This window comes from Macrobrachium rosenbergii, chromosome 52, assembly GCF_040412425.1.
Source record: "Macrobrachium rosenbergii isolate ZJJX-2024 chromosome 52, ASM4041242v1, whole genome shotgun sequence".
Taxonomy (NCBI): domain Eukaryota; kingdom Metazoa; phylum Arthropoda; class Malacostraca; order Decapoda; family Palaemonidae; genus Macrobrachium; species Macrobrachium rosenbergii.
The window spans coordinates 14,684,421-14,709,684 of record NC_089792.1 but is presented as its reverse complement, the minus strand read 5'-3'; the positions used below and the strand labels follow the sequence as shown (position 1 = coordinate 14,709,684).

Genomic DNA, 25,264 nt, shown 5'->3' with positions numbered 1-25,264 from the left:
TATACAAACACGATATGAGATTTTAACAGATATCCTGTTCATGCATATGCCAAGTTTTAGAGAACATCGACTTTACATTGAGAATGACCGAGACACCGGATTATGAAGATGATATAACTATGAAAAATTGGCACAGTATTTCACCAAAGGTTTCTCCTAGGATTTGCGAGGCAAATAGCTGTCTATGTTTTATGTGTGCACTTCGTTTTATGAGGACAGGCTTAAACTATTTAAATACGGGAACACTAAATGTGAAAAGGAATAGATTGCATAGAAAACCAAACGTTTTGACCATCGAATAAAGACGAATATTTACCGCAGAGTTCGCCTTACCGAACCCACACTAACAGTTGATAATATTGACTTACAATTTATTTCCCTTCAATACTGGGAAAAACTGGGGAAATTTTTCTAGATGCATTCTCTAGGTAATTTCTTTATTTTATATTCTATTCTGGATAACTAGAAAATATTACTATTACACGTAAGGTTATTATCTGCCTCTGCATAGTCTCAGAAACATCACAGATAAACGGTTAATATTCCATAATAATACAAATCTTATCTCCCTATTTTTAAGACTCAATATCATTACCCCTATTTTTAAAAACTCATTATTATTAATAAGAAAAATGCCTATAAATATCGTAGTAAAATAAAAATAAAAGGTAAGAAATACCCAACATTCCTCTCCATCACACATTCTCCTAATTTTTTCGATAAAGCCACGACCATCATTGTCAACAAAGAAGCATTTTTATGTTTTCGTCGAATATTTCAGGAATTCTTTTTTCTTAAACATACATAAAAAAAAGCTTTTCTACTAAAGCATTCAGGTAAGACTTTCTTCCACGAAGAAGTAAAAAGAAGGAATTTATACAAGTGGACTAGATACCGCTGAGAGAGAGAGAGAGAGAGAGAGAGAGAGAGAGAGAGAGAGAGAGAGAGAGAGAGAGAGAGAGAGAGGGTGGTTTAACTAACTAATGGCTTACGAGAAAATAAAGCAGCAGTTGCCGATCAGGTAACTGCTTTTATACATACCATCGCCGCATGCTTAGTATGGAAAGAGAAAAATAATCAATACATAAAAAATTGTTCTTAAATATTACAACTAGTTTCCAAATATGTGTGTGTGTGTGTGTGTGTGTGTACGTGTGCGCGTTTATCTGTGTTGTTTACAATATTAACGTGGCGATATATTGTGACGAAACTAAATAAGAACATAAAGAGTTTTTAGTGACAATTAAAAATAATAATAAACGTTACATATATATATATATATATATATATATATATATATATATATATATATATATATATATACTCGTATATACATACTGTATATATGTATATGCATATATATATGCATTACATATATATACTGTATATATATATACATATAAATTTAACAATTTTCAGTTCTGTGAATCAGTCCCGGACTACCGCCAACCAGTACACCCAGTAGTAATAGGGCACCAGCGTCTGGTGAGGTCATGAAAAGCGTGTAGGGCTAGCATCCCCATCCCTAAAGACTTTTTTAAATACCTAAGCCTCGATCCTACTAGCATCACCCTCTCTGATAAAAAAAAAAAGGGAATATCGTATAACGAATGTAACTATCTATCTATCTACCTACCTACCTATTTTTATGCGGAATTTCGGAATTTTTCGTAAGGATGACAGTAAGACCTAGACAAATTCTGGCTGAATAGGGTACAAGAGGTGTTGGAACCAAAAGCTCTCGTAACCAGGAAGCGACATAATGATTGCAAGATACGTGAACTGCACGTTGCATCCTCTAAAGAGGTTAGTTCGACCGTATTTCTTTTTATTTTTTTTAATTTTTTTGATTTGTAGGGGACACCAGAATGCTGGGAATGACGTGCCTTTAAATTTGAGTTAAGGACGTTACCCAAACAGCCAGGGTAAACACACATATATACATACTTATATATACGAGTTTATGTGTATATATATATATATAATATATATATATATATATATATATATATATATATATATATATATATATATATATATATATATATATATATATATATATATATATATTCACATATACCGAGAGAGAGAGAGAGAGACTTAGAGAGAAAATTACCAACAATTACCTTTAGACCCGTACCGATTAATGTGTAAATCTTCCGTTCTCTACAAGACGCCATAGATTATGAATGACATGCGTCGACACGCATGCGCATTCACATGACCAGGCATTTAAAATGTGAGCGCTCGTTTTAAATTACCGGTCGTGAGACGCACAATGAACATAACTTTCAGCTCTGACGTAAAGCTCTTATATACTTTGTTCTTTAATATCCTGTCCCACAAACGCTGCCTTTATCTTTCGTACCATTTATCCTACTAATGAACGATTTAACTATCGCATAAGTAAAGACGTGATTCTGAATATTTCTTACCGAAAATATGTCTTCTATCTTTGTCTTGAAAGGCGATGGCCTTCGTTTTTAATCCCTAAATAAAGCATAGTCTGACACCACTGCCAGTTGTTTGCTCACTTGATATTAAGTAGCCTAGATTCACTTTTACTCCCCGGGCCATTTTTACTTGTGGGGACTTTCTTCTGTCACTTATTTTACGGTTTCATGCTTTCATTTATCTCTCTCTCTCTCTCTCTCTCTCTCTCTCTCTCTCTCTCTCTCTCTCTCTCTCTCTCAGGGTTGAGGTTGATAAACAAAGGATGAATGTGATTACTTCTAAAGTCGAGTAAATTTTGTATTTCCTTCAGGAAAAGGGTCACTGAAGTTTCGGGTTACGGTAACATAATGCAATTTTTTTTCGTCGGACAACAAATCTGAGGAAAAATAAAGTTATACAAATAAAATGGGAATCAATGAAGGAGCCAGTATGAGAACACGTACCTATACAATAAAAAAGATATAAACATACCATACAGTATGAATTATGTATGAATGCATTACGTGTATCGTATGTCTTGATTACAGTTTGATTCTCATTATTAAAGGAAATAACTATATTTTAACACAAAGTGTATATGTATATATATATATATATATATATATATATATATATATATATATATATATATATATATATATATATATATATATATATATATACATATATATATATATATAGAGAGAGAGAGAGAGAGAGAGAGAGAGATATAGAGAGATGACTCTCTCTCTTTTATCTACTATATATATATATATATACAGTATATATATATATATAGGATATATATATATATATATATATATATATATATATATATATATATAGTACAATAAAAAAACCACTTTCTTAGATGAACAAGACATTTTGACCTCACATGATGGATGGTAATACTCATTTTCTTTTTTATCATAGTCCGTTGATTTTTCTGAATATGACGAGAGCGTCATTACTGTTCGTCGTAATAAGAGTTTGACCTTTAACATTATTGTGCTTTGCTTTTTTTTTATTAGCTCCTACCCATAATAAGTGAGGGGAAGGAGGGACGGGAAACCTATAAACTTATAAGAATTTGTCTTATAAACGCTGACGAGTCATCGAATCATCATTTCTAATATAAAAAATTATATAAAAAGGATCAGATAAATGTTCACACATGGGCGCACATCCACATACATACATACACACACACACACACACACAATATATATATATATATATATATATATATATATATATATATATATATATATATATATATATATATATATATATATATATATACACATATACATACAAAGAGTTTTTACCCCTGGAGGGTTTAGCTCCAGAAGATATGTGAAATGTAATTGCCTCTCCCCTACCACTTTTCTCTCCATAAAGAGAAAGAAGACAAGAGGCAAAACCACGGTCACCACCTGCCCTCGGAGAAACTCTTTGGGCCAGTTGCCAAACTGTGTAGACTTAGAAGTTGCCAACGACTGATTCTTTATTCGAGGGCACGGGAGGAAAAATCTAAGAAGATATATAGATATCCTTGGGATGCCAAAATACAGTGGAACTCGATCAAGGAGGATCAGGCCTTCGATACGACGATCCGATCCCCTTCCAAGGAATAATGTCTAATATGAGTTCTCCAAAAAGAAATATACAGCAATGTTACATGAACGTCATTTATCTTCCCGATTTTTTGTTCTTGTTGGAACAGGTCAAACAATCTAATAGGACATTGTAATAAAAACACCTAAAAGCTCTTGAACGACTGAGCATAAATATCAACATATTCTAATACACACACACACATATATATACACACACACACACACATATATATATATATATATATATATATATATATATATATATATATATATATATATATATATATATATATATATATATATATATATATATATATATATATACATTACTCACTAGAAGCAGATAAATTTATCTACACTAGATATTTCAAGGAAAGGGTGTTTATATCACACACTCGTGAACGTTTACACCTTTCAGTGTTCACGTCCTTGCTTACTCGAGAGAGAGAGAGAGAGAATCTCTATAACGTAATAATTATTCACTTAATACTAAAAGACAATCGTCATCGTGATACACTGCCTTGCAATAAAGTATCATCTCTTATTGACCTGTTTACAGACACTTATTGCAACAATAATATTAATACTAATAACAGCAACAACTTAAGGTGACACTTCATCGATGAGAGTGAAGCACATCTCAATAGGTACACATTAATTGTCTAATTTCCTATCACGTAACAGCAAGCTGAGCAGCTACATTTATACCCAACCATACAATTCCTCCTTCGTTTAGGTAGATTGAGCAACAAAATTGAGATTCGTTAGGTACCGTTTATTGCTGTGATTTTCTCGAAAGCTTACGGAATCTTGTTCAAGTATTTACAAATGATTCGTAAACCTGCATCTCCTTCTTGGGAATAGGTGAATTGCAAAGAAGACAACCCATGACACAACTCACAGAATAAAAACCAATAAGTTGTGAAAGATTTATGGCGAAAATACGGAAAAAAGAACGAGAAGTACAGGTACCACTGACCAGTGTTGCCAACAGAATCGCATTCCAAGTAACTGAGACATTTTTGGGACGCCATCCACATTTCAGAGTTCGAAGATACATTGAGTTCTAATTTAGAAGTGCATTCTTACTTCTGGGGTAATTCTGAACACAACTGCTATCACTGATTTTACAATCTTCCTATGAAGGCATATCGCAGCAGCAAATACAAAGCCGACGAAAATACTGCTCATTAATATTTCAAGATCAATAAAGGAAAATAAACACGAAAAAAATTGGAGAACAACTACATTCAAAAGCCCATACAATTTCGGAGCGTCATGCCCCCTCTTCAGTATGAAGGCATTAATACCTTCACACACTGAAGAGGGCTTTAGAATGTATTTGTTTTTCAATTTGTCGTTTTTTTCAAGGTTCAAAGGTCGAAACTGACCTGTTATCAAAATAAACATGACTTGAGAAGGCCACATTGGAGAAACACTACTACCAATTTCGGCAATAAAAATTATACCGTGACCAAAAACTGAGGCTCCGCTAAGACACCAAACTCATTTAGATGAGATAAAGCTGACAAAATAAAAATTACGAAGTTGTTTAACAGGAGAAATTAAACCTAACGGATCAAAAATTCATAGAAGAAATCAATTTTGGTGTTTGTCGATTGAGAAACGAAAGAAAATGGCAAATCAAGCAAATGGATTTCATACATCGTGTTTTCACTTATTAATTTGTCTGATATATATATATATATATATATATATATATATATATATATATATATATATATATATATATATATACACACATATATACACATATATATACTGCATATATATAATGTAAGTGGGAGGGTGTGGAATGTTTAATATATACGTGAATACATATAGTTAATTACAAGTAACATTTTAATGAAATTCATTCTACATAAAAATTACAATCGTTGGCTCCTTATAAATTTAATTCCTGTACACACGCCTCATTAACGGCATTTAATTGACTTCAATGGAAGTTAAACGTTGAATTATCACGATAAGATGAGCAGGAAATGAATAATATTTGAGAAAGAAAAAGCTTGAGATTACCGTCTGAATAAAAAGACAAATATGAGAAAAAAATATATGAATTGGTAATTATAAACTGCGTCATGCATTGAGTCACGAAAATGAAGCTGAGAGTCACTTGAAAAATAAAAGCAAATGTTTATATATATATATATATATATATATATATATATATATATATATATATATATATATATATATATATATATATATGTATATATATATATATAAAATAGAATCAGAGCGAAGACGTCGAAGTACTAAGGAAGCTTATCTTATTAAAAATGTTTTCGTGCGAGATTGTAATGTTGAGAATTCATTCTATTCGTTATCTTTGCTTTTTATGAAGCAAAACAAACGTATTTCTACCTCAGCAATCTCCATTACTTTATGAGTTTCCGAACAATACAAATCATTGTGGAAATTGTCCTGATGACGATTCATCTAAACAAATCCCCAACAATATCAAAGACCCTGTACGGGGGTAGTGTCGCCAGTGTACCTCACGTGGTGCACTATAGGCATTACTAAAGGGCGTTTGCAGCATCCCTTCAATCTTGCTGCTCAGCTCCTACTACGGTTACTTCTTAGTGCAACTGGAGGTTTTCTCCAAGTTCCACCTTTAGATCCTAGTGCTCATTTCTTTTATTTTTCGGATCTATTTATCTTGCTGTCTAACCACTCCAACTTCCTCTTTTCACTCCATCGAACGCTGGATGGCCGAAATTGCCATAGCGAATGGCTTGGCATCCTACATCTCATAAATCAAACAATATCAAAGACTAGACCTTCAAGTCATTAAATTAAATAAATAAAGAAGGGCAACGCTTTTCCCGAAAGGACTGTAGCCCAGTATGGAATTGCGGTACCTGGCTTCTTGACCGACCAGTGGATGGTATTGGCATTACTTCATCAGTTATTAAATACGAACGATAATATTACTACGAACACAGAACCTCTGTTATCACCAGCTAAGGCTGATTTTAAAACGCTGCAACGCTTCTTGAAAGAGCAAATAATATTCAAAGTATTTTTTCGAGTATGGTGGCCCTTGAACAGACTACAGAAGTGAGTGAACTTTATAACATCGATTTATACGTCATAGTTTCGTTGGCAATCCGAAAATATTTTAATGCCATTTTTTCTCCTCTTTTCCACCATGACTTCATTTTGCTTTTGGGAAAAGGGAGTGGGGGAGGAGAGACGATCTCCATCTCCACATCTCTGAATACGAACAAAGTACACAAACTTTCCTCCTCCTCCTCCCTGTCTTCTTTCCCGCCCTCCTCTGGATTCCTCACTATCCACCCAGACACTTCCTACACCTACTCTTCCTCCTCCTCCTCCTCCTCCGACCACAGTCCCCCTCTCCACATCTCCCGAATCTCCAACAACACACACTAGCACAGCAGAGAGTGAGGGATACCTTCCTGAACCTCCTCTTTAAAAGAGACTATCTTCCATGGCCTATTACAAAGGCAACTATTCAAGAACCCCCTCAGGGATGTCGCCATTTGCGGCAGCCCCAAACAGATACTCCGCCTTACAGCGTTCAGTCTTGGCGAGAAAGAAGCTCAAGATGAGAGAGAGAGAGAGAGAGAGAGAGAGAGAGAAAAGCTATCAAAAGCTTGAATATTTATTGATCGAAACACCTGTCAGTAGGATTAAGGTATCTTGCGATCTTTTGGGTCAGACACGATTACAAGAAAGCGAAAATGACAGACCGATAATCGTTCTCACTAAACTGATTAATTTCTGAGAACATACCACTTCTTCGTGTATCTATTTTACTTCTTAAGATACCGAGCCTATGATTCGTGCGTCTGCATCCTTGCATAATCTCACATTCCTTTAGAAACGAAATAAAGACGTGGATTTAAAGCTTTGTCGTACTGCGTCTTCTTTTCAGGGATACTTCAGGGAAGAGAATTCACACGAGTAAAGGCCCGCTTAAGAGCGCAGGGCTAAGATAAAGAGATTGGTTCTTTCATGGAAGAGCGGTTTAAATATTCATCCCGAGAGAGAGAGAGAGAGAGAGAGAGAGAGAGAGAGAGAGAGAGAGAAGAGAGAGAATCTACACTGAACTGGTGTTGCATATGAACTCTTCTTCCTTGTTCATCTTGAGATTGACATCACATCTCGTGTGTGTATGAGAGCGGATAAATTAAGGTGTTACATACTTTGAGTAAGTTAGCCGTCAGGTTAAAGGGTTCATATTTTTCAATTTACATTACATGAATTTCATAGTCATTTTCACAGTAACAGCGAAAACAAGCATTCATAATTTAAATCAATTGAAAACCGATGTCATTAGCTTCAAACATGCCTAAATCTGTCACGTAAAGTTGAACAGGAAATTTATAAACGGACTTGCTGTATCGTCCTCTACGGTATTCAACGATAATATAAATAAAATTATTAGACAACATCCAAAAGGTCTGCCTTACTGCAAAGGCGTTACCTTGGCCGAAAAGAACTTGCACTCCTTTCAGTGCCAACAAGAGCATTTAAATAAGATATTTAATGTTGTTGCTTGACGTGTGGTATGGCCAACAGGTACGAGTCATTTTGCTTTATTTGATTACTTGACTGAGCTCGTGCGTTTATAGATTATCATTATGTTTAAGATACAAAGTTCCTCACAAAATATTGCAAAACGGTTTAACTTGAATAAAAAACGAAATAATATACATGTGATATAAATATAAAGTTGTACGTAACTGCAGGACAATTGCCTGCTTCAAGGCGATGGTAAATCACTGACTTCAATAAAATTGATGCGATGATTCTTTACATTATTTTAGTTACGCCATGTCGTACTTTTACTGCTAATGTTTAAAAATGTGCTTTAAAGCCATAAAAAAGCAATACTAGTAAGCTAGCATTACTAGTAAATTTCTTTTCATTATATACAATTTCTTGCAGTTTTTTTTAAATCGAATTTCAAGCAAAAGAAATGACGTCTTCCGTGTCAATTCATATTTAAGCAAAACCTGGGATTATATGATCTGAAAAACTACATTTATGCCTTCGCTGAATATATTCAAAAACTATCAAAAGGTAGAGTGTCAGTTTCTAATTCCTTTTCTTAGAACAGTTTAAGCCGCCACTTTTTTTTTTTTAATTGGTAAACAACAGAAATCAAATCAGTAGCAGCACGGGTCTTTTAAATGATATATCGGCGACATTTGTCCTGCTACTATGTCCTTTATTCAAGACTTGAAAACCAATAACCTATTTTCCCGGGGTCATGAAACGACCAGCTTTTTCCGTCACAGATATTCCCGAGGCTTCGGAGCCGTCTATCTTTAAAGCTGCCTCTGCAGCACTCATTGTGCTTTCGTCGGTCCTCAGGAACTTGTTTGTCAAGAGGGACAATGCGCTGCAAACAAGATCTCTGGATTCTGATTAAGACGAATGCCTTGTTTGCCTGAGATCCATCTGGCATCGACATGGGACGTTCTCTCCTCCTAACCACAGCAATCGATTCCGGCTTGAAATATGAACCTTTATAATCGCCCAAAGCTATCGCGACCGTAATCAACATGTTTTAAGCAAGCTTTGTTATGTTTTTACTAGTTCTCAAGTTGCAATACTTTTAAGGGAACTGCAACAATACCTTCAAACTCTTAAAAGGATGAATATGATACAATGTGCGAGAAATTTCGTATGTAAACGTACCTGACGGCCGCGTAAAAATGAGCAAGTACGTTAATTTCATCCAACTCTTAAGCAGGCGCAGAATAATGATTGACCAGTAAACATCACTTAGATGTCCAGCACAAATGAGAGCTGCTTAATTTTGGGACTGATATACTTATCTGATATATGAAATTCAGGCTGTCAAGCCAAGCACTGAAGCCAATCAGCGCTTAAGCCAGTTAAAAGAGGGAGTGGTTGTACAGCAAGATAAAGAGATCCAGAAATTAAAGGAGAAGTACAAAGATCTAAAGGAGGAACTGGCCAAAAAAACCCACAGCTGCACTAAGAAGATTTATAGTTAGGGAAGTTCGACAGCAAAACTGAAGAAAGGAAGTGGGAATGGAGGTACAATAAAAGGCTAAAAAGTAGGTGACGATAGGGGCCGAAGGAACGTGATTAAGGATTATATTTTAATTTGAGGATAATATATGAGCATTGCCAAATATAATTAAAAACTGTGATCTGTTATTAACGTCATATCCCTCTAAGCACATCTATTTTATGTTTTTATGATATATGAATCAGAGGCATATATATATATATATATATATATATATATATATATATATATATATATATATATATATATATATATATATATATATATATATATATATATATATATATATACAGTATATATATATATATATATATATATATATATATATATATATATATGTGTTCCCTTTTCAATTTCCACCGTTATCATAACCATCCTCCCGCTGCTTCCCATCTTGCCCAAGGGGTATTTAATCCTAATCCAAAAAGGTACACTTTCAGGATTAAACTCGAGGTTATGGTTAATCCTGAGAATTGACGTATTCGAGCGTACTGCCCAGCTATTTGCTTCCAATTACAAGTGACTTCGTTTTAAAGTAATGGATGTATGCATATATATTTATGTATGAAATATATACCAACAAGGTATATATATATGTATGTATGTATATATATATATATATATATATATATATATATATATATATATATATATATATATATATATATATATATATATATATATGTGTGTGTGTGTATGCATATATATTACCTTTAATTAATTTTGTATTGAGCGATATGAAAAATGTGCAGAAAGGTCAAGGTATCACGTCTTGATCATTTGTGTTTTGCTTTTGTGCTGACGAATGAAGGGGGGTGATAGATAATCATGATAGATAATCCCCTTCTTACTGTGACCGGCGGTCACTTCACTTAAACATCCATACACGAAGACATGGCAGAGCCGCTCAAAAGAAATGCCAAATCTACCAAATTATCACCCTTTTTTCTGGAAATTTTAAAGGGCATTAAGAAAATATTGCAGAATTGCTATAATCGCCTTCGAGTCTCAACCTTTCGTAGCCAGACTATAGTTTACTTTCCAAGATTTAACCTTTTTACTTAGTTGATTGCTGGCCTTTAATTTTTTTTTTTATTCAAAGGTATAATTTAGTAATAAAATTGGGCAGATAATATTTTTATTGTCCATTAACAAGGTTATAGGTTACCTATATACATTTCTCATCTCCCTTCACATTAACTTATTATACACTTCACTCTCTCAAATGAATATTTTAAGTTAGTATAACCTTCCAGAACAAATGACAAAGTTGCTTTGGAACAGCATAGCAAATTAAATCTCATCGCCACTACAACTTATCTTAAGCTGGAAATTTTATAATTATGGGAAAACCACGACGAAAGAAACAGAATGATAATACCCAAGATTTTCCGATACTTTCACAGGAAAAAACGTGGAAACAAATCAGCCGGTCATGCACACCATGCAAATCGCGCAAGGCACTGCAATGCGGTGCCAATCCCAGCATAACTTCGACCCGCGTTGCGCCGTTTCGAATTGTGAAAAAGAATGCCGAAATTAGCGGAATGCTTATTCCCTAATTTAACGTCTAGAAGAGAGAGAGAGAGAGAGAGAGAGAGAGAGAGAGAGAGAGAGAGATAAACTTCCTGTCTTTCCTGCTCTCGTTTCTATTTCACCACAGCGGTGGAAACTTCCATAGGATCACCTCGAGGATTCTCTGATAAAAATTTCGTCATTAAATAACCGAATAAGTTAGCTAGGTCTTGTGTATTTGTTTCTGCTTCTGTTATGATTTTCTGCAGAATTTTAACCTTTGAGAAAATATCCTGTTTTTAGATGTGAGGGCGGTTTGTTAGTTTTGACAGCAAGTTACATAAATCAGATTACGTATCCTAGTTATGGTCTTACCCTCTTTTGTTGTTTTAGAACAGTAGCTATGGAAAGTAACACAGTAATAACATTTCTTGAATACATGTAATCTACTGTTCACTATTCCTTGATATATTAGATGCGTATTTCACTGGAAATCTTGAAATACCAAAAGAAATGAATAAAGCAAAGCTTCCCGCGTGTAACTCGAACTCACTACCTATACGTATTTATTAATACAACACAAACGTGAATACATGCTGTGCATGAATACTTGCTCTTCATGAATCTCACAGGAGAGTCCGATCTGTTTACAAACCGTGCAACAATGGAGGCAATGTTGCTGTCTGGTGCACAGACAGCTGAATAACCCAATCAGATATCATGACTTGACGCGTCAGCTTCTGAACTTGTATTACAGTTCTGTGTCTCTCGCAGGCAGGCGGAAAACTGGATTTCAGTGTTGGTATCAGACCTGATTCCAAAGAATACTTGGAGAGTTTCTGAAGGACACAAAGTATGCACAATACCAGCCATACTCATTCCAAATAATTACTACTGCGATCATACACACTACACGTGCAAGTTCAACTTATACTACTGCCTAATATACCATATGCAATTATGCAACTTACAAGTCATATCATATCTGTCCGTCACAAAGACTGGATGAAAACACATTTTTACGTTTCAAATCATATCCGTTGAAGAATAATAATGGATTTCCGTAGTATTAACCCCTCCCCTTTGGTTCCATGCAAACATCAATCGTAAAAAGAATGGCACTTTAAAATTAAAGGAAACAAATTAAAAGAATTCTGTTTGTCGAACGGTTGACCTATGATACATTTTTCACTTCGGGAGACAACTCGAAGTAATGGAGCTACACACAAATTCGTCTGGCGCAGTTTCTGTCGATTTTCTGCGAGGAGTTTTGCCAAAGACATCATGAATATATAACGGTAATCCCTCCGGCAAGTAAGATTAGCGCAAGATTTGCTGATGGTCCAAAAATAATCTTCATCGTGTTTTCATACCCGTCTCACAGAGGAGTGTCTATCACGGAAGACATCACATAAATCGGAGCCTTTTAGCGTGATACGCAACCTCAGGCCTTATTCTCTAACTGCCTGCACACCAACGAAGCTTTAAAGTGAATTCAGTCATGATGCGAACAAAAGCCAATACTGCAAACAAATGAATGCTTCGCCATCTACCAACGAGTGCATGAAACGACCCTTAACCAGGAGCTCCAAAGTTTTTGCTAACCCCCCCAAGATTTACGGTTCTCGAAACATTGTTGAGCGAGTGCTACCCTTGTCCCTTGTTGATCGCCATTTAACGTCTCATTATACGCACGTTCATTATTCATCGTTTTTATGCAAATCTATGTAACGAGATTTCTAAAAAAAAAAAAAAAAAAAAAAAAAAAAAAAAACTGCTTTTGGCGCTCATTGTCCCGGCCTTGTAACCGATTCGATTTTCACATTGACGTGATTCAGGAGTAACGAGAAGCTCTTTATTTTTAACAAATCCCTTTCTGTCAGTCTCACAGTATTCTCGAACGATAAAATTTAATATGTCTTCATAAATACTTTGGCCTATATTTAATGCTCTTGTCACAAGCAAGCACAGGTGAAATCCGAACAACTCATAGTCTCTTATGTCTGTCAAGAGCGTGTTTTTCCTCTATCTACCCGTTAATCAGATAATTTACAATCCGCCCCTGAACTACAGACGGTGGAATATATCACGCCTTCAGATATAGAGCAGTAAAACGAACGGTCCTGAAAAACAAGAAACAAGAAGAGAGAGAGAGAGAGAGAGAGAGAGAGAGAGAGAGAGAGAGAGAGAGAGAGAGAATATGTGAACGCTAAAAAACATGGATAAAAGTCACATAATAAAATTTCTTTTGATAATTTTTTCTTGTTTACTGATTAGCAACACTATCACTCAAAGAGAGAGAGAGAGAGAGAGAGAGAGAGAGAGAGAGAGAGAGAGAGAGAGAGAGAGAGAGAGAGAGAGAGAAACGGATAAAAATTACAAAATCAAACTGCTTTTTGATAATTTTTTTCTTAAAATCAAACTGCTTTTGATAATTTTTTCTTATTACTGAGAGAGAGAGAGAGAGAGAGGAGAGCTAGAAAACACATAATCGATGTGCTTTTGATGATAAATTTTACCTCTTATTACTGATTAGCAACATCTCTGTTCAAAGAATCATAGCGTCCATAAAGCATGGCTAATCATCTCGTAATCTAATTACTTTTAATTTTATTTTTGTAATCTACGTTACTTAACAGCAAAAGTTCTACTAAACGAATATTCATTCATAGCTAATTCATCCCTTGCACATGTAAAAGAGCAGCCTCCTATGACCACTGCCATTTTCACGGGAGTTAATTTCTCCAGACGTTCCTTTTAATTTGCATGCATAATAAACACAAAGTCAGCTCCAGTAATCAGGGATATACTGTAATCTACAGGCATCAGGTGACCTGGGTCACAGATGAAATAGTCAGTGCACGTTTTGCGATATTTAAAAATAGCACTACCTGAGTCGTTTTTCTATATGGTAGTGAAGTTTATTTTTCAATGTATTGATATATTGCACCTTTTCATATTTTGATTCCCCACACTACCTCTCTAACTGTTTTACTTTCTATTCGACGTTCATCTCAACACTTTGGCTTCACAAGCTTTCTCTGGCAATCTTGATGCTCTTCCACAAATCGAATAGTCGCACAGCTTACACAAACGGCATCAGAATAAGTTAGACAGTGCTATCTATCTCTGCTACCGTCACTAGTGATTAAGCGCTCTCTGACGGTACAGGTTACATCAAAAGAAATGGAGCGCACTGATATACACCGCAATTCAGCAGGTGACTTTCCCATAGAAATGAAAGCATTGGCAGATTTCACCTCATTCTGACAGTCTCCTTTAACTTGACGATTATCTCTCTATTTTTAGGTTTGACACCAGAGAATAAAGTAAGGATTAAATGCCAACAATTTGTCTAGATCCATCATCTTTCTTAATGGAGATTGCAAGCTCTTATGATATAATTTGTCGCTTTAATCTGAGTGATAAATTTTGGGCACATTGATAAATTTCAGCAAAGCATCTAAATGACGAATTTTTTCTTGCATGATTAGTAAGTCAAGGTTGTCTGACATCAACTCCGCACATGAGGCCACGTGTTTCATACCTTATAAACGGACTGAGTGAGCTTTAACTGCAAAGATTATAATTATTATTATTAAATTATTACACTGCTCCATAAGCAACGAGGGTAAGATGGCCTGAAGGCGCAACAGAAAATGGTAAAAAGCACAAGAGCTCTAATTACACTGTTATGACGTTAAGCCCTCTAGCTAATGCTTCAGTATATCCTGACAAGTGACGTCTCGAATACAGACCAAAACAGGAGCTTATAATAATCGCAAAATCCGCTATACCTCTGTTCCATTTCCCATGTATAAGAAAGGCATGCTAACAGATATTACCTCGTGAATGGCCACGGATAGATAATTATGCATTATTTCTTTATTCAGTGTTCTAATGACGTGCTTGCTTACATACCCCCGTCAGTTACTAACTAATTTCGAAACGTAGTAATCTTTGCATCACCTACAAATACTTTTCAATAGTTGCTATAGCAAGTTTTACAAACAAAAATAAATGCTATAGCAAATTTTACAAAGTTTACAGCTATATATTTAAAAGAATTATTTGACTGAAACGTACTCAAATAATTACAGAAAGCAACTGGAAATTCAAGAAGTGAGGACACTAAATCCAAGTGGAAAATGAAAAAAAGGAATAACTGAAAAGTGAAATATCAACAATAAAACAGACTACAAAACGATAATAAAAATACACAAGACATGCATAGAGAGAAGAGAGAGAGAGAGAGAGAGAGAGAGAGAGAGAGCAAACTGTACTAAGAATACAAAATCAGAAGTAGTCCAGTGAAATACTGCAAATAGAAAGCGCGACAGAAGAGAACCAATCGGCTTCGGGGGCCTCATTTTCGTGTATTGAAGACGATCAGGAGTTGTCAGAAGGAAATGGAAACCTCAGCCATTTGTCAAGTTCTCTTCCTTGATATTTTTTTGTAGCTGCGCAAAAGTCATATTTCAGGAGAAATTCAACAATTACATAATGCTTGAAAACTCGAAGTTAGACCTGGTTTCTCTTGTGTAAAAATTAATGACGATGACAATCAGTTTTTGCATACATATAAAGGTCGCGGGACGCAAGCATTACTTAAAGTCATAAAAAAACCATCAGTAGATGATTGGTCTCCTTCATTTAAAGTGTCCCGAAGAAATGCTATCTGGATTATGTACTAATAAATGAGTAAGTTAATCAGGAACAATTCTCATCTCTCTTTCTATCTGCAGTCGATGTTTTCCTCTTGGTAGAAACATTTATGATTCTAATACGAATTTCACAGAGCCTCGATACTGAGAAGTCACTAAAACGAATCATGCAAAGACAATAAATTAACTCGGTAAAGCATATACTGCAAACCTCCAAAGACTTGCCGACAAAATTCCAAATGTCTCCAAAATTTAAACCTTATACAGTAAACAACAGTGAAATCATACGGATACCAACAACAAACTTTAAATGTGTTGCAGTAATTCAATGCCTACATCAAATTTTCAGTCTCTTCCAAGAAAGTACGCGCACTATGCCTCATGGGTACACGGACGCAATTAGCATAATCAGAGGCCATCCGAGGTCACAGAGGATAGATGATCAGTAATTCAGAATACCACGATGTCACATAGCAAGTGACATTATGTGGTCTGATAAAATCTGCCGAGGGGATATGCCAGTTAAACTAAATGTTTACACTAGAGCGGTATGTATTATCAATCATTTCACTTCAGGCAGTAAGCAAGCAAGTTCCCTTTTGAACATTTACTGTATAATCATACTTCAAATAAACATTCACATCTATCCTGATTCATTTTTACAACGATTCTGACATGAATATGAAGCACACGTGCATGAAAACATGTTTTTAATTATAATTAACAGTGATTCTAAGCCAAGAGAACGGAAAGAGAACCATGGTCTTCCAGGAATCCAGGTGGGCAATTGGTCGAGATACGTGTGTTTGGGGTGGAAATCCACGGAGTGAAGAGTCTCTTGGGATTCCTTAGGGGCAGTTGGAGGAGGAGGAGGAGGAGGAGGAGGAGGAGGAGGAGGAGGAGGAGGAGGAGGAGGACACCACCAGACAACCCCACCACTCCTGACTTGGGTTCTTACGCAAGGAGATAAGGACCAAGCCCTCACTTATTAGCTTCCAGTACGGAATGGGTAAATATCCCGTGACGAGCCATTTTTTACTAATATTTCTTCAGAAATATCACTCTGTGTCCTCAAAGATGTTAAACATTTGTTTATTTATTAATTTTTCAGTGTCGAAACGAAATGAAAACCCCTCTGATCTTTAAACATACTTTAAGCCTCAGTTATTTGCATTAACATAATTGGAAGTTCTAAAATAATTGATTAAACTACACCTTTCTCTTTCTACAATTCTTAACAAGAAAGAAATTAAAATTCATGCCCTAAGGTTTCAAGTGCAGCCTGCCTGATAAAAAAGAAAAAAAAAAATATATATATATATACATATATACACACACACATATATATATTACGTAAGCAAGATAAAAATCGTCCAGAAATTCCGGTCAAACTTTCAAATTCTGATAGCTCGCTTTTAGGCAGAATAAAACCAACGGTGAATACTGAATCCACCAAATATGGAAGCAGGAAAATAACCGAATTCCTACGTATCTACAGTAAATACACCCACGTGCGTGAACACATCTCAAAAAATGTTTTACGTCCATGCATATGAATATGTACATAGAAGTACCAGCATAAATATTACAGCCCCGCATAAATTATGCAGCACATTTTGAGATGCGAAAATGAAAACAGAGTATGCCCGTTTAACAAGCATTTTCACATGAAGAATTATGACGTGACAAGCATTTTGATATGAAGAATGTATGGTAACGCAAATAGTTTCACTTGAAGCATTTCGGCAGGATGAAATTATATGACCAACATTTTGACATGAAGAATGTATAATAATGCAAGTATTTTCACTTGAAGACTGCATTGTATGACTTGCATTTTGACATGAAAACATGATATGACAAGCATTATGATATAAAGTATATGACGAACATTTTGACCTAAAGAATGTATGATATGACAAGAGTTTTGACATGAATAAAATATATGGCAAGCATTTTGACATGACGAAAGTATGATAAAACAAGCGTTTTGACATGAAGAAAGTATGATATAACGAGCAATTTGACATGAAGTATGATATAAGCATTTTAACATAAAGAATGTATAATATACTAGCATTTTGACATGAAGAAAGTATGATTTGAAAGCATTTTACATGAAGAAAGTATGATATGAAAAGCAATTTGACATGAATACTGTATGACAATGCAAGTATTTTGACTTGAAGTATGTGATATGACATGCATTTTGACTTGCCGAAAGTATAACAAGCATTCTGACATGAAGACTGTATGATAAGGCAAGCATTTGGATTTGAAGAATGCATGATATGACTTGCATTCTGACATGACGAAAGTATGATATGACAACCATTTTGACATGACGAATGTATGATGTGGCAAGCATTTTGATTTGAAGAATGTATATGACTTGCATTTTGACATGACGAAAGTATATGACAAAAATTTTTATGACAAACATTCCGACATGAAGTATGCTATGACAAGCAATATTTCAGTCTAAATAACAACTTATTTTTCAAGATTTTCCTATCAAATTGTGTAAGTTCTATTTTTTCTTGTTTCTTTTTACTTTTCTTTTATGTTATTTTTTTTCAAATGCATAATTTTCTGATTAATTCCATTTTTATTTTGTAATTATGATGCAACTTTGTGCTAATGTTTAGATCCGCAGCACTATTAATTTCATTTTTAAATATTCTGAACTTCTTTTAGCTTTTAAAATCTTCCGGTATTTCTAAGGAAAAATTCTTTTTACGTATTTTAGCTTACTTATTTAAATTTTTAGTTTGAAATACATCTAGAATGTATACATCAGCAAACTCAAATTCTCATTTATCTTTAACGTTCACGAAATATTCCCCTGTCCTTATTTCAATTTTGGTTAACATTTCACAGGATCATCAATAATTATAAGCACTTGTAGGTTCTTGAGTCTTTTCTTCGTTATCGTTATGGGGTTTTGTATATTCCCTTTACGTTTTATTCAACGTTCTTTTAGCTTCACATGCTCTTTGTTACCTTAAACACCTCCTCATAACATCTTTCGTTTATTATCCGATGCAATGAAATAGTGACGACTGCATAACCTTCTTGAAAAGAAAAAAGCCATATTTACAAAACAAAACAAATGCGATAGAGAGAGAGAGAGAGAGAGAGAGAGAGAGAGAGAGAGAGAGAGAGAGAGAGAATAAAAGTTAACTACTGAAAGCAGAGATAACTTTTCCCGGTAAAAGCCTGCTTGTAGTTCCGTTCACATTCGAGCTCGCCTGAAAAATCTCGGTAGTTGGTAACTATCTTAACTTTTAAATTAAACTAGAGAAGCGCCTTACCCGACTTTGCAACAACTATCCCTTCGATTATACACGGGGAAAAAAAACTTGATCCAGAACAAAATTTTAAGAAAATGTTAATTCGACAAAGAGTACGTTTCTCCCCACGTCAGTGTCCTGGAAGACGTTACAAATAATTATTATTATGAATTATACTTTTAGTTCTGCAATAGCTGACTTCAAATTCGTTTGTAAGCAGTTGAACTCATTTAAACTAAGAAAGTCTGTTTGTTAAGAGACACAGCAGATAGGTAGATAGGGTTACTTTCGAATTTAGTCAAATCATTTAACGCCATAATTCACGGTGAAACTTCTTGCAAAAACATTAATGTGGATAAAATGAGGTTCATCCAAGAATAATGCCCAAAGAACAAAGGCAACGACAAAGATGATATCAGATCTACACGAAACATCCACACATGAAGATAAAAAAAAGGGGTGGAAATTACCCCCGAGGCAAAATATCGTTCAAAAACTCCGTGGAGCGAGAGAAGCCTCATTCAAAATGCATCATAGCAAAACATGCAGAGAAGAAACGCAATTTCACGGGACTTCAAATGTAAAGAACATTTTTGAGTTTCTCCAAGAGCCAAGGGCTACCTGCCTCACTTCTAAGAGGAAACGAAAATGAAAAGAGAAAGCGGGCTGCTGTCGACAAGGAAAGGAGTATATGCATTGCTTCCGGCTTTCATGAAATTTACTCAATTTAGATTAAAAAAATTAAAACTTTGAGTAGATTAATGTAAAAAAAACAGAGAAATATACATCTAAACTGACGTAAAATTTCCACTGCACGGACGATACTCAGTTTGAAGACTTTATCATCTTTACTCTTCTCAAACACTTCCTCTCAGCCGAGAGAAAATTATCATCACAAATGGAAAGCCAACTAATCTAAAAGTTAGGCTGGTTCCAAGTCGGTCTCTTTAATAATTAAGACAAATAGAGAAAGTGTGATTAAGTTCAAGCCAGGATCGCACTCAAGGATTCGGACAAATCTGGAGCTATCTTTCAGCGCTCAAAAATTCGATTAGCAGTTTCTCTTATTCATCTTATGTCTTGATATTCATTATTGACTAAAATGAGTTTTTATTCACAAGTACATTTTATGACAAAGAGTCTATGAATTTCACAGTTTAAGCCAAAAGAAACGAGTCAGTAAACTAAAGGAAATGAGAAATATAAACAAAGAGGTAGGTAGGGAGGAGTATTTTGAGTTTTTAGGTTTAGTCAAGGCTATCGGTATTTTAACGGCCCAATATACCCAAATGGGCCAAACTTGGGCACTAAAAAAGAAACCTGATACAAAAACAGAAAGAAAGGTAAGAAAGACATTCTGCAGAGCCATTTAACTTTATGTATCTTTTTCTTATGTTTTGCCAAGGCAATCTTAATGGTTCATTATTTCCTCTCATTGCATCATTAAAGCAATGGTAGAAAAAAAAATCATATTTTGATGATATTACCAATGAAAAGTCTTTTTAAGAATATTACTAGAACATTTCCTCCTATAATCTGAAGCCAGTGCATGTACAGTAGCAGTTTTTCGATTAAATTAAAAGTAACTCGACCAGCGGGATGATTCTTAATGAAAGTGTACTTTAGTTGAAATATGTATGAAAGATATCTCTACCTCATCAAGAATCAGTAAGTAGGCAAAATTGATCAAACAAAATTTAGAAAATTAAAATGATACACCAGTAACGGAACTGTTAATTCTGGATAGGAAACCAGCCAAGACTGGAGAACTTATGACAACAATTAAACTACATTTCAGACAAAAACAAGTTGCATTCTTTATGCGAGTCACACTTGACGTGGGAATATAAATGTCACGTCGTCTACTTCATGCAGAAAATACTAAATGTGTTTGTGCGTATGTATGTGCGTATTTATGCTCGCGGGCTTGTGGACTGTACATGATTATAAAGTAAACAATGTCTTCTTCTTCACAGCTTAATCCCTAGTCGGGGTTGCTGTTTTTAATGAACCGTTTCCAGGTGTTTTTAACACTCACCGAACGGTTCATTTAGTAATTTCCTTTGGCAGATGTACGGACAGTACCCTCCTTACTCAACCCCTATTTTATCAGAGCTTGCTTGGTCAAAACGATGGGAATTTTCTGAAAACGTGTCTATTATCTCTATTATTCCGAAGCAGTAATCATTCTCATAGAACAAGCAAAGAGGTCACATACACTACAGGCAAGATTTATAGAATGCAAGTATGCGAAAAAACCAACCTTAATATAGGAGCAATATTACAAAAATTACACAGAACTCATAAGAAACGAATAAATAAATTGCAGCCAGCTAGGAAAATATATGCTAAATAAGTAACACCCTCCCCTCCCCTCTCCCCAAGTGCAATCCCTAGCAAAGGGACTGACCCTTCAATAGGTCAATGTACAGAAAACTAACTTTGGGACCAGTGTATACATAACTAAATATATGATCCAAGATGACTCAGCTGATATAAAGTGAGCTTCTCTTAACTGTTTTCACCCGTAAAATGTTAGAAACTAGAAGGTATCTGGTTACTATGGATACTCTACCACCAACTCAGTTTCCGAGTTCAGACTAAGAAATTACCCTAGTTCTAACTATTAAGAATGAAATACTTTACAGCAGTTAACGTAAAAGCTGTAACTACTTATGATAAAGTTAGTTATCATGCTGACACGCAAAAGAACTGAAGGAAAACCTCTAATACGCTATTTCATGCCTCAAACCATTCCGTTAATTTGAAAAACCTTGCATTGCAGTTTTAAGTAGATTCTGTAAAATGCAGTGTCAATGGAAATTACTCTTAACATTACACTACTTGTCGTGAATTCAAAAACTATCTTTTATAACTCTAATAAAATCTTTTTAAAAAAAAAAGTGTATTTTTGTACAAACTGGATTGACTGACTTACTAAGATGAGCATTTTTGAATTCACTCTTTTTGTCATCTACATCACACTAGGGCACTCAAAATGCAAAGGAAAAAATACAGGAAGTTAAAGAGGAAATTCAAGTCAAAACAGGAGAAAAATGGATACAAATCAAGTAGAGAGAGCCATGTCTTTTTCAATGACAGCCATCGCGTACACGCACTCCTGAGGGATGATGTCTGCGAGAATGTATTTTGTGTAAACCCAAAATGATAATGGCAAATAAAAACGTTTACCCTTTTGAATAGTACGGCTATATGACTTCAGCTTCTGTTTACATTCTGGTTAACTGAACAAAACAAAACCCTTCCACAGTCCTATTACTGATAATGTGCTGGATGGAATACGGCTAAGATAGAGTTTTGCTAATTTGTCAGAAATACCTTCAGATCTGGAATTTTCAAAGAACGTACCCATGTTCAAGAATACTGCTTTCAAAGTTTTGAAAACTGAACAAAAGTAATAATGTCTCCTGACAGAAAGGAAACTTTAAAAACATAATGGAAAGAAATATGTAAGGGTATAGTATCAATAACCCCTCTGGTATAAGGTAAAAAAAAAAAAAAAGCCTATGAGTATTCCAGAACTGAACTAGACCTATCAGATACTTATCAAGAAAACTATAATTCTATTTTTTTTTTATTTATTATCAATGTTGCGATTACTGTTCACGGAGAGTATTCATGAAACACAGCAGCATAAAAACATCCCAAATATCCTACTGAAACGGCAAAATAATTGAAAGGGACAAAAATTCCCAAATGCCAATGTCAATTTTTTCTTTCATAATGCAACATTAAGCGTTAGTATCGAAAAAAATGGCTTCAAAATTATTGCCACCCCAAAAAAATTCCCGTCTGTTTAAGAATCCCCATTTCCTTTTCACATGAATACATAAACATCAACAGAACTAAACTAATCCTTAAATCGTGATTCCCGCTATGTCCCAGATCGGTTAACAAAAAGGAAAGTCGTATATGTTGTGGTGCGGTTCCCTTAGGAATGGAGGAGGTACCTGTCATCGGTGGAGTATACATGCACTCTCTACTCACTACTACACTTATCCTCACCCTGAACCGTGCAACCGAGCATCAGCACTGCAAAGAAGAAAGAAAAGATAATCAGTCTTTGGGTAATCAATGTTGTCTCTTAATTGAAATAAATGATTGATGTTACTTACCATTCATAATTAAAATGTAATCATTCTCGTCTCGTAAACATCATCTGAAAATGGTTAAAAGTTAGGTACAGTTTTTGGCTTAAGCTACACCAAACTCTAACACAAGTACAATTTACTCACGTGAGGAATGATCATTAAAGTAGACATAATTACATCTCAAGCAATGTGACCGTTTTAACATTTATGTCACAACTGTCAACATAGTAAGTAAACCTTTGTCTCCAATAGAGCCCCGGTACAAGAGGCCTCGCGAAAACTCTTACGACAGCTACTCGTTGCTCATCCATCAAAGGTCATGATGGTTTACAGAAAAGAACAAATGGGGCTGACCAGTTCTCCTTTTTCCTGCATTTCACTTTCGCTTCCTAATCCACTTCTAAAGTGGATATATAACTATTTGTTTTCACTCCAGTTAAAATACTTAATGGCTGAGGAAACCTAAATTCTCAAAACTAGGGTACAAAGAGATACAGGATTCTGAGTAAGCTGACATTCCACATGTTCTGGAAATTAAGATGCACTATTTTCACTGGAGTAAAACAACAACCAAGCATGGTACTGTATACATGTTTAGCTTTAATTGCTTCACATACTGCAGTGTCTTCCAACTTCTTTCGACGCAACAGATCCAAGACATTCACAAATACTATACTAATTTAAAGCAACTTTGTCCTAACTGGATTAGTTTTATGAAAACTACGGTCCATTTGAATGTGCAATCAAGTTAACACTTTCAATTAATAATTTTGAAGCAGCAGTTATGAAAGTCCATTTAATCAAAATGGTTATTAATTTGTTCTTAACACAGTCTGATAGCTCTGCTATGGGTTTATCTGTCTCAGAAATTATTAATAAAACTGTGAAGACCAGAGATATCCGTTACATGTATTTCACTGAAAAGCGGTAAAACTTAATTCTTTTTCACATTCATCAGCAAATATTACTGAAAAACAGGCCTTAACAAAATTAGTCTACTTATATGTTATAAAATGAATGTAAGAATCGGCTAAATACAAATATTATAAAAAAATTTATTGTGGATTAGATGTTATAAAAGGATAAGTTTGTAAAACCTGTAAGACTTAATCCACACAAAAGCAGGAAATTGCAGAGTTAATATCAAAGTGCAGAATAACTATTGGGTTTACTTATGATTTTCATAACTATTTTATGGGGCATCCTCGACCATAAAAACATTATTTTGAATAAGAAAATTTTTTCCTCGCTGAAATAAAAATATAATACAATCTCTTGCTTTCATACTATTCCTTTTAAAAAGTGCCATGCAAAACAAGCATAATATAATAAAAGACATGTTGTATTAGAAATGATAAATGAGTTAATGCACTAGAATCACACTGCATAATATAAGTGCAGGGTTGAACTAATTCACTTACAATACACATAATTAGGCATCAATGATCAATTTTAGCTTTCATTTTCCCAGCTACCATTTGATCTCATCCCGTTTATTCAAGTCCATTCTCAAAAGTTTTAAAAGTCGCCTCTGTAACTTTCAAAACCGATCGAACGATCCAAAAGA

At 34.7% G+C, this 25,264-nt stretch overlaps 1 protein-coding gene across 1 annotated transcript in view; it reads right to left on the bottom strand.

Moving 5' to 3' along the window:
• qvr (protein quiver) overlaps positions 1–25,264 on the bottom strand; it is an 878,528-nt gene that overhangs the window by 104,097 nt on the left and 749,167 nt on the right. Inside the window, exon 2 of the mRNA XM_067095895.1 lies at positions 23,594–23,638. Coding sequence (XP_066951996.1) covers positions 23,594–23,638 — 45 coding nt within the window. The remainder of the gene's footprint in view (positions 1–23,593; positions 23,639–25,264) is intronic.